The 16,921-nt window shown below is 52.8% G+C and overlaps 1 protein-coding gene across 5 annotated transcripts in view; it reads right to left on the bottom strand.

Moving 5' to 3' along the window:
• Positions 1-16,921, bottom strand: part of Lrrc20 (leucine rich repeat containing 20) — a 69,323-nt gene that overhangs the window by 38,084 nt on the left and 14,318 nt on the right. The window contains exon 1 of one of the 5 annotated variants that reach the window (XM_078040971.1): positions 12,123-12,196. The exons of the other annotated variants lie outside the window; for them this stretch is intronic. Coding sequence (XP_077897097.1) covers positions 12,123-12,126 — 4 coding nt within the window. The 5' untranslated portion in view covers positions 12,127-12,196. Of the gene's footprint in view, positions 1-12,122; positions 12,197-16,921 lie in introns of those variants that run through there. 5 annotated transcript variants of the gene reach the window in all.

Here is a 16,921-nt window from a genome sequence, read left to right as displayed (position 1 = left end):
CCCAAGGCCGGACCTGCTGGCACAACGATAATCGGCATTCATAGCCGCGTCCTTCAAACCCTGAAGGACCGAGTTCCTTTGGAATCATCAGACTCAGCAGCGTCTTTAGACCACTTCAGCCAGCTGTTTGACAACATGAAATGCACACAGGCTCCGCGGCCTGACCTTCCAGTCCCATCCCGCTGCATTCAAGTCTCGGGTAAGTCGCAAGAGGGAAGCTGCCCCCCAGGACAGCCCGGCAGCTCCCTGGTGTTAAACACGCTCCTACATATCAAGAGAAACAAGGACACATGGCCACGCCACACTACACACAGGTGCTCACACCAGCACCATGCACAGGAGCCTAGAAGTGAAAATGACCCAAGGACCATCAACTGCAGAACAGACCAACAAAACGGGATCGAGCCTCGTTAAGGAATATTATTCAGCAACGAAGACATGAAGCACCAGGCACGCTGTAATGGGACCAGACCACGGGAAACACGCCATGCCCCAGAAGTCCATCACAAAGCCCATATGCTATATGCTTCCATTCACACTGGATGTCCAGAGCAGGCAAATCTGTGGACAGAAAGTAGGTTAGGGGGCTGGGGCTGGGGCTCAGTGGTGGAGCACTTGCCTAGCATGTGTGAGGCGCTGGGTTCCATCCTAAGGACCACATAAAAAATAAAGTTACTGTGTCCATCTACAACTAAAAATATTTTTAAAAATTGGTACCCTTTAAAGGCAGGAATTACATAGTACATGAATTACATCTCAATAAAGCCAATAAATATATTATATATATATACACACATATATATGCATACATACATATAGCAGTAGGGGGGGCCCCAACAGCATAGAGGTTTACAAATTAGGCTGTCCAGTTCCTACAAGTCACTTCAATTCCCTGAGCCTCAGTTTCCTCATCTGTAAAATGGGGATATCATCATCTGCCTGGCAAGGCCACTGGGAAGAGTAAATGCAATCAAATGATAAAGTGCCTAGCAGGTACATCGCCATGTCGTCCCTCTCCTCCCAGCCCTCCCCCTTTATCCAAATCCTCTCTATGCTTCCAGGCCAGCTCTCGCCCCACCTCTTTCAGAAGCCCTCCAGGGCACCCATGTTGCTCCCTAGCCCTAGGCCCCAGACCCCTCACCCACTGACGGCACTGTCCCTCTCACTCGACAATTCTTGACTTTCCCCCCAAAGATGCCAGACTCTCTCAGGCCTCTGGGCCTTTGCAGATTATTCCAAAGCAAATATGCAAAATTCGGTAATATTCCCATTGCTAGCAATGAAATACAATTTTAAAGGTCCTACTCCTAATAGCCACAATAAATAAGTATGTGGAAATCCCAGTTGAAGCCCTCACCCTCCTGCCCCAGGAACTTCTCCTCTGGCTCCAAGTCCCTGTTCAAGGTCAGCTCCTCCGGGAGCCTTCTCTGCCCCCTCAGCACTGCTCCAGCCCCTGAGCCTCAATGCAAACGAGACCCCCTCACCGTGCAGGGGCACTAAACTTGATAGTTTTTTTTTAAAAAAAATATATTATTTTTCAGTGTTCGGTGGACAAAACATCTTTATTTTTTTTTTATGTGGTGCTGAGGATCAAACCCAGTGTCCCCCACATGCCAGGCGAGCGCACTACTGCTTGAGCCACATCCCCAGCCCCTAAACTTGATCTTGCATCTGTTTTCCCCCTGGTCTGGGAGGACGCCAGTGCGCGGTGCCAGAAGCCCCGCAGGTTGGAGCAGAGCAGGGGCGCTAGTGACCTGGCTGACACAGTGTGAGAGGGAAAGAGGACAGCTGGCACAGCTGGGAAAGGGCGACAGTTCAGATGGCCGAGGATTCCCAGCCTCCCCTTCTGGACAACACGTTGAGAAGCCTCCGCGGGTCCAGGGCACCTCAGCCCGCAGCTGTCCAGCGCCAGGCACCGGCTCTTATGTCGGGAAGTGGGGCGGGCAGAAAAGAGCACCACGTCCTTCCAGGGAAGGGCACGTCTCCAAAGGTCAGACTTCAGAAGAGGGATCAGGGCCGGCTGGCAGCAGACGGGCACCACAGGCCCAGAGTTTGGGGCAGGCTGGGGATTCTAGAGAGGGACACTCTCAAACAATAAACCCGCTTGCGCTTGGTGTCAGGCGTACAAAGGGCCAGAAAGGAGTTTTTATTGTGCTTTTGGGTGGGAGCAGCGGGTGTCATCACACTCACCAGAAGCAACACAAGGGAAGGCAGAAGCTTCCCTATAAAAATAAGGAGGCCGTCCACCACCAGTATCCCTGAAGACGGCCTCGAACATTCTGGCCAATGAGCAGAAGGCACAGACACGAGAGCAGACAAGATGGTCACGATGTGCCCATGAAGTGACCGCAGGACCGTATCAGAAGTGCAAAGCCGTCACTTGAAAAACTACCTGAACTAAAGAGAGCCCAGCAAAGCTGCCAATCAAAATAGACAGGAAAGACAATGATACTCCTATACGTTGGCAATAAAGTCTTAAAAGATCCAATTTCAGACAACAACTGCATAAAGTACAGAGAGACGATCATCGTGGGAAATACAACCAACCAATATGAAGAAAAAGAGAAAAAGCCACGAAGATACTTTTAAAAATGCATTTGTACACCAGACACAGCACACCCGTGTAATCCCAGCAGCTCAGGGGCTGAGGCAGGAGGATTGCAAGTTCAAAGCCAGCCTCAGCAACTCAGCGAGGCTCTAAGCAACTTAACAAGAAAGACCCTGTCTCAAAATGTAAAGGAAAAATGTTAAAGGAAGCCTCACAAATAACTTGGGGAAGGTAAGGATTCATTAAACTATGTCAGAATAACCACTTAACAGTTTTTGAAGAACAAAAAAATAAGAGAGAGAAACTCAGTCTAACAATCAAAAGAAATCCTAGGTAGAGCTCAGTGGTAGAGCGCTCACCTAGTGTGTATAAGGCCCTGGGTTCGATTCTCAGCACCACATATAAATAAATTAATTAAATAAAGGTCCATTGACAACTAAAAAGTATTAAAGAAAAGAAAGAAAGAAAGAAAGAAAGAAAGAAAGAAAGAAAGAAAGAAAGCCTACGTAGAGTTACACTGTGAAGTATTTTTAAAAATCCAACCAAAAATAATCAAAAGTGGGCTGGGGCTGTGGCTCAGTGGCAGAGCTCTTGCCTAGCATGTGTGAAGCTCTGGGTTCAATCCTTAGCACCACATATCAATAAATAAAACAAAGGTCCAATGATAACTAAAAAATATATTTTTTAAATAATCAGAAGTACATAGACTCAAATATGTGACAATGACTTTCCAAACTCAGGAGCCATAAAAAAAACTGCAAAGAAACTAAGTAAGAAATAAACTGCATTAAAAAATAAACAAATAAAACCCTAGGACACCTAAAAACATAAGGTAAGCCAGGTGCAGTGGTGCATACCTGGAGTCCTAGCTACTCTGGAGGCCAAGGCAGGAGGATCTCTGGAGCCCAAGAGTTTGAGGCCAGCCATGACAACAGAGAGAGACCACTTCAAACAAAAAAGTGAGCAACAGATGGTGAAAAAGGATGTGTAAATAGGGTATATGAGTTCCTTTTATTGTTGAAAATGCTTGAAGTAATTGAATAAAGAAAACTGATCAAGATATAAAAAGGACATAAGAAATTCACAAGGTAAAAACATAATTAGTAAACAAATATATAGCCCCTTGCTGTTGCTTCTGGTGTGTGTGATGACACTGCTGCTCCCACCCAAACAGCTTCTTAGAATATTTATGCCAATTTACATACAGCCTGCTCAACAAGTAATAAGACCATTAGGGAGGGAAAAAAAAAAAACGACCTCTGCTATTATAATCAGGAAAATGACATCCCTTTCTTTAATTTGCAATGATTTCAGTAATGAGACTAATTATATGTATAGTTAATTAATCATTTTTACTCTCCCAGTGGACAATCCTGCTGGTGTCTCTATTTTTCTTCCTTCTTTATTTATTTATTTAGTTAGTTAGTTAGTTAGTTAGTTAGTTACCAGGGATTGAACCCAGGGACGCTTAACCACTGAGCCACATCCCCAGCCCTTTTTTATATTTCATAGAGACAGGGTCTCACTGAGTTGCTTAGGGTCTCGCTAAGTTTCTGAGGCTGGCTTTGAATTTGCAATCTACTGCTTCAGCCTCCCAAGCCGCTAGCATAGTTCCAAGGACAGGAATGACCTGCAGGGTAAGCCACACAGCTTACGGGGAGAAAGGCGAAAGGCGTTTTGCCAAGTCACACCCCATTAACCTGTTTACTGCAAGCACCAAACAAGACTCCTCCCGCTGAGCCCTTATCCCTGCCTTTGATGTGCTCCCCTTAAATTGGGGAATGGGGTCCTGTTTGGGTTGGTTAGTTCCAGCTCCTATCAGGACTGGGAGGCCCGCCAGGCGCTGCTCTTTTTATATCTGATCTCTGGCTCTGTCTGTATTTCTTACTGATTGTTTCAGACTTTTTATTTTCCCAGCTGGCTCACACCTCCTGGGCAGGAACTTGCCTTATTGGGGTGCTGGTCACCTGGACAGGAACTTTCATTGGAAAAAAGCAATCTGGCAAATTCAAGGAAAATTGAGGGCAGCCAGTTCCCTATCAACAAGAGAAACAGAAAAGGAGCTCGTGAGAGAAAGCCAGGGACCCTGATTGGACCGGGATAAAAACTGCAGAATGACACCTGCTGGCCTCACACACCACTGAAGAGTCACAAAGTGGGCCCCATCTCCAGATTGGGGAGAGAAAGAGTAGTAAGGACTCAAAGCCACTGTGACCTCGAAGGTCCCACTGGACTCAAACACAGCCAACAGCACCACTTACAAGGCGCCAGGCACTGCTTCTGTAGTAACTCATTTAATTCCCCCAACCTGCGAGTTAACCTCACGGAAGGAAATGAAGCCCCCGTTGACAGGCGAACTGTCCAAGGCCATTTTGCCAGGAGGACACCAAAGAAAAAATCGAAATGCAAAGATTCCTGACCAAAGGGTCAAGTCGGGTGACCAGCAGGGTAGTTTGCTCAGGGCTCCCCTAATTTAAGCGCTGAGAGCCCCACCTCCTGGGGAAGCCCTCCCCTGGCCTAGGCAAATAGGGACGTTGGGTCACCCTAAATTCAGACTGACGGATGACAGATTTCGACAGAGGAGAGAGGCGGCAACCTGGGGGCGCCCAGGACTTTCTCCTGGGGGCTTCTTACCTTCCTGCCCGCCCCTTCCTTCCACGATCTCCGGAGCGCAGGGAGGAAGGCCCCTGGCACCAGAACGGCGGGGTGCAACCTGGGGTGCACATCCACAGACCCCAGCAGGGGCAGGAGAGTGGGGAGGGGAACAAACGGGGGCTCTGCCACCAACACCGGCTGGCAGCTGGACTCCAGCATCTGTCCCCAGCACCTCCAGCTGCTGGTGCCGGGCTGCAGCCCAGAGCGGAGAGACGCCTGGAGAAGGCACAGGGCATCATTATACCATAATTACCATCATCGCAAGAGGGCCACACGGCGTGCCCCAACCGCCCGTTAGAACATCCTCTGCGTTCCTGAAGAAGCCTCTTATTCAAAACGCAGGGGTCTTTTATGAATGGCTACCTCATTAATCCTAATGAATGCCTGATGAAAAGGATCGGGCAGAACCCAGCCGGAGCGAGCGCGACTCGGGCAGCGAGCACCACTGGGGCCGAGCTCGCGCCTGACTCAGACAAACAAGCTCTGACCCCTGCCAGTCCCCCTGGGAGGTGGGCCTGGTGGCAGGACCCAACACAGGGGCAGAGAGGGTCACGGGGCCCCAGCCAACAAGACACAGGGCTCAGATGGGCTTGTGGCATGGACAAGAAAAGAAAGCTGTCAGGGTTACAGGAAGAAACTGGCCAGCGCGGCCACATCCATAAGACATCTTTCCGCATGTGATCTTAGGCTTAGGAGGAGACTAGAGAGCACTGAGCCCAAGTTTCCCAAACTCCCAGGAAAAACCCTATGGAGCCGGGCACAGTGGTGCACGCCTGAAATCCCAGCAGCTTGGGAGGTTGAGGCAGGAGGATCGTGAGTTCAAAGCCAGCCTCGGAAACTTAGCAAGGCCCTAGGCAACTCAGGGAGATCCTGTCTCCAAATAAAATATAAAAAAGGGATGGGCATGTGGCTCCACAGTACGGTGCCCTGGTTCAATCTCCAGTACCGAAAAAACAACAACAAAAAAATTCCTCTAGAGAAGCTGGTTCTTGCCTTCTCCTTCTCCCCCAGAGATTCAGCGGGTGCTTTGGGGACGTGCCAAGGAATTTGTTAACATGTATCCCCAGATGATTCTCAACAATGGGCAAACCTGAGAAATACTGAATGATGAAGCCTGCAATCTGAGACCTGAGATTCCCCGTCTCCACTGGAGGGCAAAGAGCCCCCCTCCAACACTGCAGACAGGGCGCCACGGCCCTCCACAGAATGGCTCGAGCTGTCAGAGACTCTTCATAAACTACGTTGATAACTGTCCCGGTCTGCGTCAAGTTGCTGTGACTGTAATGAACTCTCTAATGCTGGTCCTTGGTATAAAGCAAAGAAGTTCATCAGCCTGCAAGCGGAGACTGAGGGCTCTGGTGCCGGGAGGCCCTCACGGTGGAGGCATGAGGACAGCAGGAGTGCGCCTGGGGCTGGTAACGCGGCAAGGGGAGAGGAACCACCCTCCTGCTGGAGCTGGTCCAGGGCCCCACGAGAACGCAACCCCTTCCCGGGCTCGCCACCAGTGACCCAACGACCTCCCACTGACCCAGCTCTTAAGGGTCCCACCACCTCCCACTGCCACCCTGGGGGTCAAGCCTTCGACACTCGAACCTTTGGGGGAGACACTTCAACCATATTCAAACCAGAGCAGCCACCCCGCCACCATCACCATCTTGCCACCCTCCCCACCCCACATGGTGTATCTGCACCCCCCCACGGCAATCCTTTACGCCCTTGAGCATGGAGGACATTGTCAATTTTTATCTTTGTTTGTTTTTGTATCAGGAATTGATCCCAGGAGTGCTTAGCCACTGATCCCCGTCTTCAGCCCTTTTTACTTTTTATTTTGAGACAGGATCTCACTAAGTTGCTGAGGCTGGCCTCAAACTTTCGATCCTCCTCCCTAAGCCTCCCCAGTTGCTGGGATTACAGGCTTGAGCCACCACGACCAGCCAAACTTTCTTTTCATCTGTGATAAAATACACATAACAAAGATTTAGAATCCTATCAGGCTTTCCAGGGTGGGGGACAGAGGGATGAATAGGCAGAGCACAGAGTTTGGGGGGCAGTGAAAATACTCTATCATGCTAACATGGTGGACACGTGTCACTACACATTCTCCCAAACCCACGGAATGTACAACAGCACAGTGACCTGGATGTAAACCACGGCCTCTGGGTGGCAGGGATGTGTCCAGGTAGGCTCATCAAGGCCAGTGTTGATGGCAGGGAAGCTGTGACGTGGAGGTGGGGGTATAGGAACTCGGCACCTTCGGTTTTGCTAGGAATCTGAAACTGCTCTAAAAACAAATTACATCTCCATCTCTTTAAAAAATTACTCCCTTACCGTTTTTAAGCATCCTTGTAATATCAATCTCCAAAACTTTTGCATCTGGCAAAAATGAACCTCTACCCTTATTAAACAACCCCTGTCTCCCCAGCCCCAGCTGCTGGCGCCCACACAACACATAAACTTCTACAGGCAAAAACATTCCAGAGCAGGGCACGGGGGTGCACACCTGTCATCCCAGTGGCTCAGGAGGCTGAGGCAGGAGGATCGCAGGTTCAAAGCCAGCCTCAGCCACTTATCCAGGCCCTAAGCAACTCGGCGAGACCCTGTCTCTAAATAAAATATAAAAGGACTGGGGAGGGGGCTCAGGGGTTAAGCACCCCTGGGTTCAATCCCTGGTACAAAAAAATAATAATCATCATCCCAGAACCTTCAATCGGATCCTTCCAGATGCTCCACTTGAGAAGCAGGACCTGCCCAGCTCAGCTAGCAGAGGCTCCTCCTGTGCTCACCTCAGCTCAACATTAACCGCTGCCCCTGCCCACGGATGGCAGCTGGGGGCCAGGGGGCCGGAAACCACACTGCTTCGGACCTGTTATTTCCTTGACTCCCTGAAATCACTCCATGAGATCACCACCAGGCTCGTCCCTATTTAACAGACAATGAAACTGAGCTACAGAAAAATGACACAAGTTGCTCAACATGACTCATCCAGGGTCACCCAATGAAATAATAAGGAACGTTTCCAAGGGGCTTCCTGTCCGCTAGTCCCAGCGCTCATCGACTCCTTATCACCCCAGGAGATGGATCGTCACCATTCCTGTTTTCTCTAGTGACACAGACACAGAGCGGCTGGCCTTGGCTAGTGTGAGGCAGAGCTGGGCCTCAGGGTGTGCCCCTAACCACCGTCTACCCGGCTTCCTGGGGTGTGCAACTCTCCTGGGATGGTTTGCTGCTGGCAAAAGAACAAGGGCTCGTGGGTTTCCAGCCAGCAGACGGAGCAGACCGGTCCTCATGCTTCAGGGTGGGGTCCTATGAGCGCTGGCACCCCGCGGTCACCACGGAGCTGAGCCAAGGACGGACTGAGACTTGAAAGAGCTGGTGAGGACTGTTGGGGTCCTGGCTTTGTCACCGATGGCCCTCGGCCCACAGCTCCATCACAGGCCGGGCTGTAGCCCACCGTCTCAAGATCCCGGTGGCTGCCATTGTGACACGGCCAGGCACTGGAAAGACTGCGGCAGCTGGACCCTGATGCCACAGTGTCCCTCCCACAGCAGGGGACTCAGTTAGCAGGGTCTGGATCTTGGGAATCACGGGTTTTCCAAGCTCCCCCAGGTGACTCTGACCTGCAGCCGGGGTGAACGCCACCCTCCGTGGGCACCTCCGGAACCGTGACGCGGGTCTCCTGCTAAGGTGCAGATTCAGGCGCCGTACAGGGAGTGAACCCAGGCAGGGGCGCTTAACCGCGGAGCCCGTCCCCAGCCCTTTTATGTACTTTATTTACAGACAGAATCTCACCCATTGGCTTAGGGCCTTGCTAAATTACTGAGGCTGGCTTTGAACTTGGGATCCTCCTGCCTCAGCCTCCCAAGCCACTAGGATGACAGGCGCCACCGCGCCGGGCTGAAACCCAGTTCTTTTCTCTTGCCCCATGCAGGAACCTTCGTGGGGGACACCTCATATCCAGACCGTAACACCTTCAATGTGTGCCCCTTCAATGGCATACCGCTTCCCCAGAGCACGAGTGCCATCCTCACCTCACACAGGGGACAAAATCGAAACCCTGAGTCCAGGGAGAGAAGCAGGTCACAAAAAGTCCAATACCGGCTGATTCCATTTCCATGAAACGTCCAGAAGAGGAGAGGAGACAGGAAGGGTGGCCAGGGCCCAGGGGGATGGGGAATGATGGCCGTGGGCGAAGGGTTTCCTTGGGGGGACGAAACGGACCAGAAGGAGACAGTGGTGATGCTCGGCAATCTTGTGACTATTCTAAAACGGACTTTAAAATGGGAGTTTTGTGTTACACGAGCAGGACTAAAACAAAAACGAGGACACGCCGATCCCACGACAAGGCTGTTGTGAGCACGAAATGAAAAGTCTGCCTGGTGCTTGGCAAGGTGCCCGCAGACAGTCCACAGGAAACACCGCTACAAGGCGCGAAGATCCCGCCTCGGCTTGGGAATTCACAGCAGAGGTGCCTTGGGCCCGTCCCACCCTGGGGACGAGGCCACCTGGCAGGGCACTTAGTCTCGACATCTCAGGACAAGGGGACAACCACAGGTTGTGAGCATGGGATCCAGAACTTTCCAAAAATATCCTGTCCTTCCTGGCAAGCCGGATGACAATTTGAAGACAAAACCACCCAACATTTAATTTAAAACAAAAGTTAATTCCATGCCCAGTGCAAAATCAAACGACGCACCAATTTGACATTAGGTTATTTTAATTTAATCAACGACTCACGGCAAACACAAAAGGGAATCAGAACAGCAGCCACCCTCATGCCAACAGCGTGGCCACCCCAGACCTTGGAGTGGCCCTGAGGTCATCTTCAAGAATAAAAGCAGGTAACACTGTCACTTTATGTAGTCCTGGCAACCACTTCCGAGGAAGAGAGTTATAATCAATCCCCTTTTGCAGATAAGGAAATTAAGGCTCAGAGAGGTTAAGAGTTTGCTCAAAGTCACACAGCAAGTAAAAAGGTGGAGCTTGCTTTCCTCTTGAGGAATCCAGATTCTAATCTGCTGCTACCCTTCATTCATCAGGTCACTGGACAGGTCACTGTCAGGGCCTCACACTCCCTACCTGTGAAATGCCTGGTGAAGGTAACTGAACCTCTAGTGGCATTTTCGCTGGCTCTGTGAGGGCCCTGTCCTGTTGTCGCTTATGTGAGGGTTTTTGTTTTGTTTTTTCCTCCACTGAATGAACGTGACAATTATAAATGCATTTGTCCTGCTTTTCCTGGCAGGACAGAGAACTCCTGGGGGCAGAAATCAGGTCCCACTGAGATGAGTTGCATATTTAAGAGAGTGTGAAACTCAAGTTCAAATCCAGCACAAGATTTGCCGGCTGTGAGAGTCTAGGCAACCCCTGCCAATCACAGAGCTCAAGCTCCCCTTCTCTGAATGATGCCAAAATCCCACCTCCCCAGGGCTGCTGGGGAAATCAGGTGGAATCATTTGCCTGACGAATATAGGCACTGTCCAAGGAAGGACCATGAGCAAGTCAGAGCCCGGCCCGCCAGGAGCGCATGCTCAGCCACGAAGAAGAGCAGTGAACAGGGACGGGTAGCCGGGAGAAGGCTGTGCGGTGACCACTGCCCCCGGGAAACCAAATGGTATCATGGGACAGCAGGTCACAGGGGTGGAGATGGGACAAACCTTACCAGGGTGGCCAGGGAGGGCTTTTGGAGAGGGAGCGACATTTAGCGCAGGGCATGGCAAGATGCGAGGAGAGGATGATTCAGACAAAGTAACAGCACCACAGCCTGATGGGACACCTGCCCGCGCCCTAGCTAGCTCCCTCCCTCCTCGCTCACTCGCTCGCCCATCCTGTCCTCCTCCTGGTGGCAGGGCGGTGCAGAGACAGGCACAGCGGTGGCCCTCAGTGAATGAATGTTTGCCTGAAAGAACTTGACAAAACAAGGAACCTTGGGGATAAATCGGAACATGACAAAATGCGCATCTTAGCAAAACGCAGTCATCCAAGACCAAGCAGCTGCCAATTAAAAGGATCTTAACTTCCCCCTCATCAGGAGGCGACTGATCCTGGGCTGCACCTGTCCCTGAGAAGCAATCGCAATCCCCTAACCTCTGCAGCAGATGACAGATTGCTCATCCTGTATGTGTGACCACACCCGCAGCTCAGGGTGTGCTGGGGCCCGATGCCAGAATGACTGGCTTTGCTAGTCCGCCCCCAGCATGCACTTCTGTCCCCGGCCACCTCATCAGAGCCATGTTTACATTTCTGTCAGTATTTCGGTTTTAATAAACTCCTTGGCCTTGTTAAACCACCTCCCCAAGGCGAGAGCCTTCACACTTGAGCCATGCAAGCTTTTAATGCGACAGAATTATCTACTTGGCGGTCTCCCTGTGGTGGTGCATCTTTATTCTGCCAACACACACTTTTTCAAGCTGCATAATTACCCATGCAATTTCAAACAATGTTGTTGTGCTTCCCCCCTCCAACACGCTGCTCCAAGTGCCAGAGACACCTGGGGCGGGCCACTGTGGGCAGGGGCTCTTTTGCAGAATCTCTGGCTCCAGCACACGGTGCCATCTGACAGTCCCCTGCTATGCGCTTCACTGGTGTCCCCTGGGGGCCCCAGCTCATTGGAATCCTCCTATCCACCCCAGATGGCCCAGGGGTCTCTATTCCGGTGAAACATGACCAGGTTTCAGACTGCAGGAGCAGACAGCCACCCAGCTGCCCCCGGCCACGGGCAGCCACTGTCCTGGGTCCCCGCCCACAGCCCCACCCCACCAAGGCACCAGATCATTTGTTCCCTGGATTCCCCGAAGCTGCTTCCCGTCTGTGTCATGTCCTGCAGTGACCTTCCTAAACCCGCCCCAATTCGTCACTGTCCTCAGAAACCACCAGAGACTCTCACCACCACCCAGATCAGGGACAGCAGAGGCGGCTCACGCACTCATTTAACTTCCTGAACTCAGTGTGCGTGACTCCAGGCTTGAAGACACACATTTCCCTACAACATGGGTTTGCTAGTCACAAACCAGCCACGTCACCTGGCTCTCAGCCAGCAAAACAGTGGCCTCCGCTGCCCTCAGGCCCGGGTTTGACCCCCTCCCCACTGGCACTTGGTAGATGTGGCCTTGGGGAAGTCACTTAGACCTTCTGTGCCTTGGTTTCCTCATTTGTAAAATGGGAGGGACTATTTTACAGCTGGTGGATGATTAAATCGCAAGGCTGCTGTGGGGCTGGAAGGAGATGCAGGGCGGCAGGCCGCGGGGATGGCCTGGACCCCGGGGGGTGGGGTGGGAGGGGTATTAAATCAATGTGAGCTCTCAGTGTTACTCAGAGGTCATTTTGACTCTGAGTTTTCAGTCCTCAGATCCTCTTTGTTTTGTTTTACTTTACTTTGCTTTTGGAACTGGAGATTGAACCCAGGGGCACTCGACCCCGGAGCCACGTTCCCAGCCCTTTTTATGTTTTTTTAATAGTTGTTGATAGACCTTTATTTTATTTATTTATATGGGGTGCTGAGAATCAAGCTCAGTGCCTCACACACATGCCAGGCAAGTGTGCTACCACTGAGCCACAGCCACAGCCCCCCCCTTTTATATTTTATTTAGAGACAGGGTCTCACTGAGCTGCTTAGGGCCTCACTAAGTTGCTGAGTTCAAAGTTGGCTTTGAACTGGTGATCCTCTTGCCTCAGCCTCCAGAGCCACTGGGATTACAGGCATGTGCCACATGCCACTGTGCCCAGCCAGACCCTCTTTAGATCCCAAACCTTGTGCACTGCACCAACCAGCAACATCACAAACCAGCAACTGAGGGTCTGCCCTATGGTAGGCAGGGTGACACTGCGTGCCCACCTCTACCCTCCTGTGTCACAGCCCTGCCCCTCCCCACAGGAGCCTTCCACTCAAGGCCGCCCAGCCTCTGCCCACACAGACCCTTCACCTAGACTGCCCCCACTCCTGTCCCCTGCTGCCAGCCTACCCCCCAATTCTTCCTTTAAGGTCACTTTTCCATGCAAACCCGTCAGTGTGGCTGCTTAACTGATGTCGCGTGTGCACACCGTTCAAGACAGCGAGGGCAGGACTCAGTCCTCCCCAGCTCACACTCCGTTCTGCAAGTGTCACACAACCGAAGCGACTGTCCAACCATCCAGTGACCTGTCTCCAGGCTCCAACGTCACTGCACCCTCTGCATCTCAACCTCCTCACTGTGAAGGGACCGTCACCATCCATGGGGCTCCCCGGGAGACGGCTACATAGGGCCAGTTCTCACACCTGGCACAATTTCTGCAGACAGAAGAGTGAGGCAGAGAGAACTGAGGGTCGGGCCCATTGGGCCAGGAATTCCTTCACCCAGTCAGTAAGGGCACCACAGGTCACCTGCACCAGCGGCCTGGCAGGAGACAGACACCCAAGGAACAGGCCAGCTGTGCTGGGGCTCAGCCACTCACCCCCCTCCTGCTTTGTGCTTTTGAGTTGGCTGGGACGGAACCCGGGTGCTCCACCGCCGAGCCACCCTCTCTCCGTATCCCAGGGTCCATCTGCTCTTCCTCCCTCCCAGGAGCCACAGGCTGTCATCAAGCGGATGCCCTTCCCGCCATGGCTCCTCCTGTCCCAGAGGGTCCAGACAGGCTCCCACTGAGTCCTCAGTGACCAGGGAACAAAGAGGCAAGACTCGGCCCAGGCCTGGGGGCAGGGTTTGCCAGAAGCCCCATCCGGCCCTCTCCTCGCTCCTGAACAGTGCGCGCTATACCCCCAACAGGGGGACGTGGCACTTGGCATCCACTTTTGCAGGCACCAGCTGCTCTGGCGTCCAGTCCAGAAGCAGCTGGAGCGCCCCAGGTGCCCAGGGGAGAGCTGGCACTCATCACACATCCCAGGCCAGGCCCTGCCCTCTGCCTCACCGGCTGCCACACGGGGCCGAGCTCTGTCAGTGAAGCTGTCCGACTCCCTGAAAGCTCGCCTGATTTCTCTTTCCAAGCTGGCTCTTTGCCTCTGAATAACGCCTGCACACACACCGGGTGTCCCCTACGTCCCTTTCTCTGCATTGGCTCATCCTGCCAGGCTCACACCCCCTGGTCCCCCCAAGAGTTTACTGACTGCCTCTGCAGCCACAGACAGAACCCGCAGGCCACTCTCTGCAGACCCACTGGGCATCGACCGCACCAGCTCTCCCTGTCCCCCCATGCCACACATGTAGCCAGAGCCCAGGCCAGCCTGAATGATGCCTTCACCACCCAGAGCCTGGTGCACACTGCACACATGTTCCAGGGATGCGCGAGGAACAGTCACAGCAGCATGGCGCGTCCACATACAGTGGCATGGGTTGAGTTACTGGGGTTTGTGCGCACTGTAAAATATTATACAACCGTGAACAAAAGAACAGACTACGGCCACAAGTTCCCCCACGGAGGCTTCTCAAAATCACAAGGCTGAGCGGTAAACAGACAGAGCTATATGCCTTACAAATCCATGTGCATGGAGCGTAAAAACAAGGCAAACTCAACTATACAGAGGTGCAGACACACATGGTAAAACTAAGGACAGGGGAAGGCTCATCACACAGCACACTGGCGACCTCTGGGGGTGGGAGGAGCTTCTGCTCATGGTCTATGTCTACACCTGGGTGATGGCGGTGGGAGCGCTGCATTCTTCTATTGAACAATGAACTGTTCTATTGTTTTATGGACTTTCCTGTAAATACATAAATTTTTATAGCTTTATTAAGAAACATGACTGGATGAAGCACACTTAGAAGGAAGATCTGGGAGAAATGGCCAAAAAGCAAGCCTTCAGGCTGGGCCTCAGAACTTGAGAAGGGGGCCCAGGGAGGGGAGCCCTCCACAAAGGGAGCAGCATCGCAAAGGCCTGAGGCTTTTTTTGGTACTGGGGATTGAACCCAGGGGTGCTTAGCCACTGAACCACATCCCCAGACCTTATTTTTTTTTAAATCTTTTTTAGTCATACATGGACACAATATCTTTATTTTGTTTGTTTTATGTGGTGCTGAGGATCGAACCCAGTGCATCACATGTGCAAGGCAAGCGCTCTGCCACTGAGCCACAACCCAGCCCACATCCCCAGCCCTTTTTAAGTTTATATTTTGAGACAGAGTCTCACTAGGGTGCTTACAGTTTCACTAAGTTGCTGAGGCTGGCTTTGAACCTACAGTCCTCCTGCCTCAGCCTCCTGAGCCACTGGGATTACAGGCCTGCGCCACCCCGCCCAATGGGCCTGAGGCTCTGTGGTACCAGTTTGGGCTTTACTCTGTAAGGGGAAGCCATCGAGGGTTAACACAGAGACAGCTGCAGCTGGCCAGGGCTGGGGTCCCATGCTTTACAGAAGGGCACCTGGCCCATCAGCTGGGAGTCAGCCCGCGGTCTGGGACCCCAACTCCTCACCTCTAGGTGGAAGCCCTTCCTACGAGAGAGCAGCTGTCTTCCTGCAGCTCACCAAACTCCACGTGGCAAGAAGCCTGCCCTGCAGAGCTGCCAGCACCAGGCCCGTGCTCACAGCTCACAGGGTGGCCTCCTAGAGAGGGCTCTCAGCCAGGGCCATTTTGCCCCCTGGGGACAATTAGTACTGCCTGGAGACAGCTCCCGTAGTCACAACTAGGGGAGGGGGTACTACAAGAGCTACAGACAGAACAGTGCTCCCCCAAATTCATCGGTTGGAACCTAATTCATAAAAGGATAGCCTTTGGAGGTGGGCCTTGGGGACGTAAGTAGGTCGTGAAGGGACCCTCGCACACAGGACTAGCAGCCTCAGAAGAGAGACCCCAGAGAGGTCCCTCCCCCATTGCACAGTGAGATTACCCTGCAAGAAGACAGCTGGAACAGAACCTCTCCAAGACACCAAATCTGCTGGCACCCCGGTCCCGGACTTCCCAGCCTCCAGAACCACGGGAAGTACATTTCTGTTGTGCACAAGCTGCTCGATCCATGGTGCTGTGCTAGGCAGCCTGGACAGACGGACGAAGACAACCAGCAGTGGGGGCAGTGGCTGGGGAGGTTGCTGAACCCCCCCACACAGGACAGCCCCCACCACCAGCAATCCAGCCCAAGAAGGCTCATTAGTGTCAGGACACAGAAAGGCCCGCCCAGAGACTCGAAGCCTGCCTTTCAAATAAATACGGAGCCCTCAAGACAGAAAAGCCCTCACGGGGGAGGTGACGTGGAGGGTCATTCCTGGCCTCCCAGGACCCTCAATCCAGAGATCGTGTCTAAAGATGATGGCATTTTAGGAAGAAGGTTTCTGGTGACCCCTGACATCGTACCACATGGAGCAGGGCTGGGAGAGGGCTCTCCCCTCAGGAAAGCAGCAGGGGGCTCTGCAGTGGACACCCCCGTCCCCTTCCCTGCCTGGCCATCTCGCAGCCTGCAGCCCCAGGAGAGGCAGGGAGCAAGATGCCAGAGCCAAGAATTCAGCCCTAGTGGGGAGCAGAGAGAGGAGTCCCGTGTCTGGGGACTGCCCTGGGAGCCCATCCCTCCCCTGTGCCCACAAAACACCGACAGCTAAGGGACATGCAGGTGGCTAAGCGGCCTACTCCACCTGGCTGACCCTGAGGACTCCCCAGGTCCACACCCTCCACCCCCACAGGTGACAGCTTCCTTCCTTTGCCCTAGAACTGCAGGCCAACAAGCCTCGACCAAGGCCAAGGCCACCACTCAACAAGGCAGACAAACTGCTCCTGCTGTAGCCCTGGCTACTCGCCCTCCTCAGTGCATGTGTGAGAGACAGACAGA

This window comes from Ictidomys tridecemlineatus, chromosome 1 (genome assembly GCF_052094955.1).
Source record: "Ictidomys tridecemlineatus isolate mIctTri1 chromosome 1, mIctTri1.hap1, whole genome shotgun sequence".
In the NCBI taxonomy this organism is placed as follows: Eukaryota; Metazoa; Chordata; class Mammalia; order Rodentia; family Sciuridae; genus Ictidomys; species Ictidomys tridecemlineatus.
This window is presented reverse-complemented; position numbering and strand designations above follow the sequence as displayed.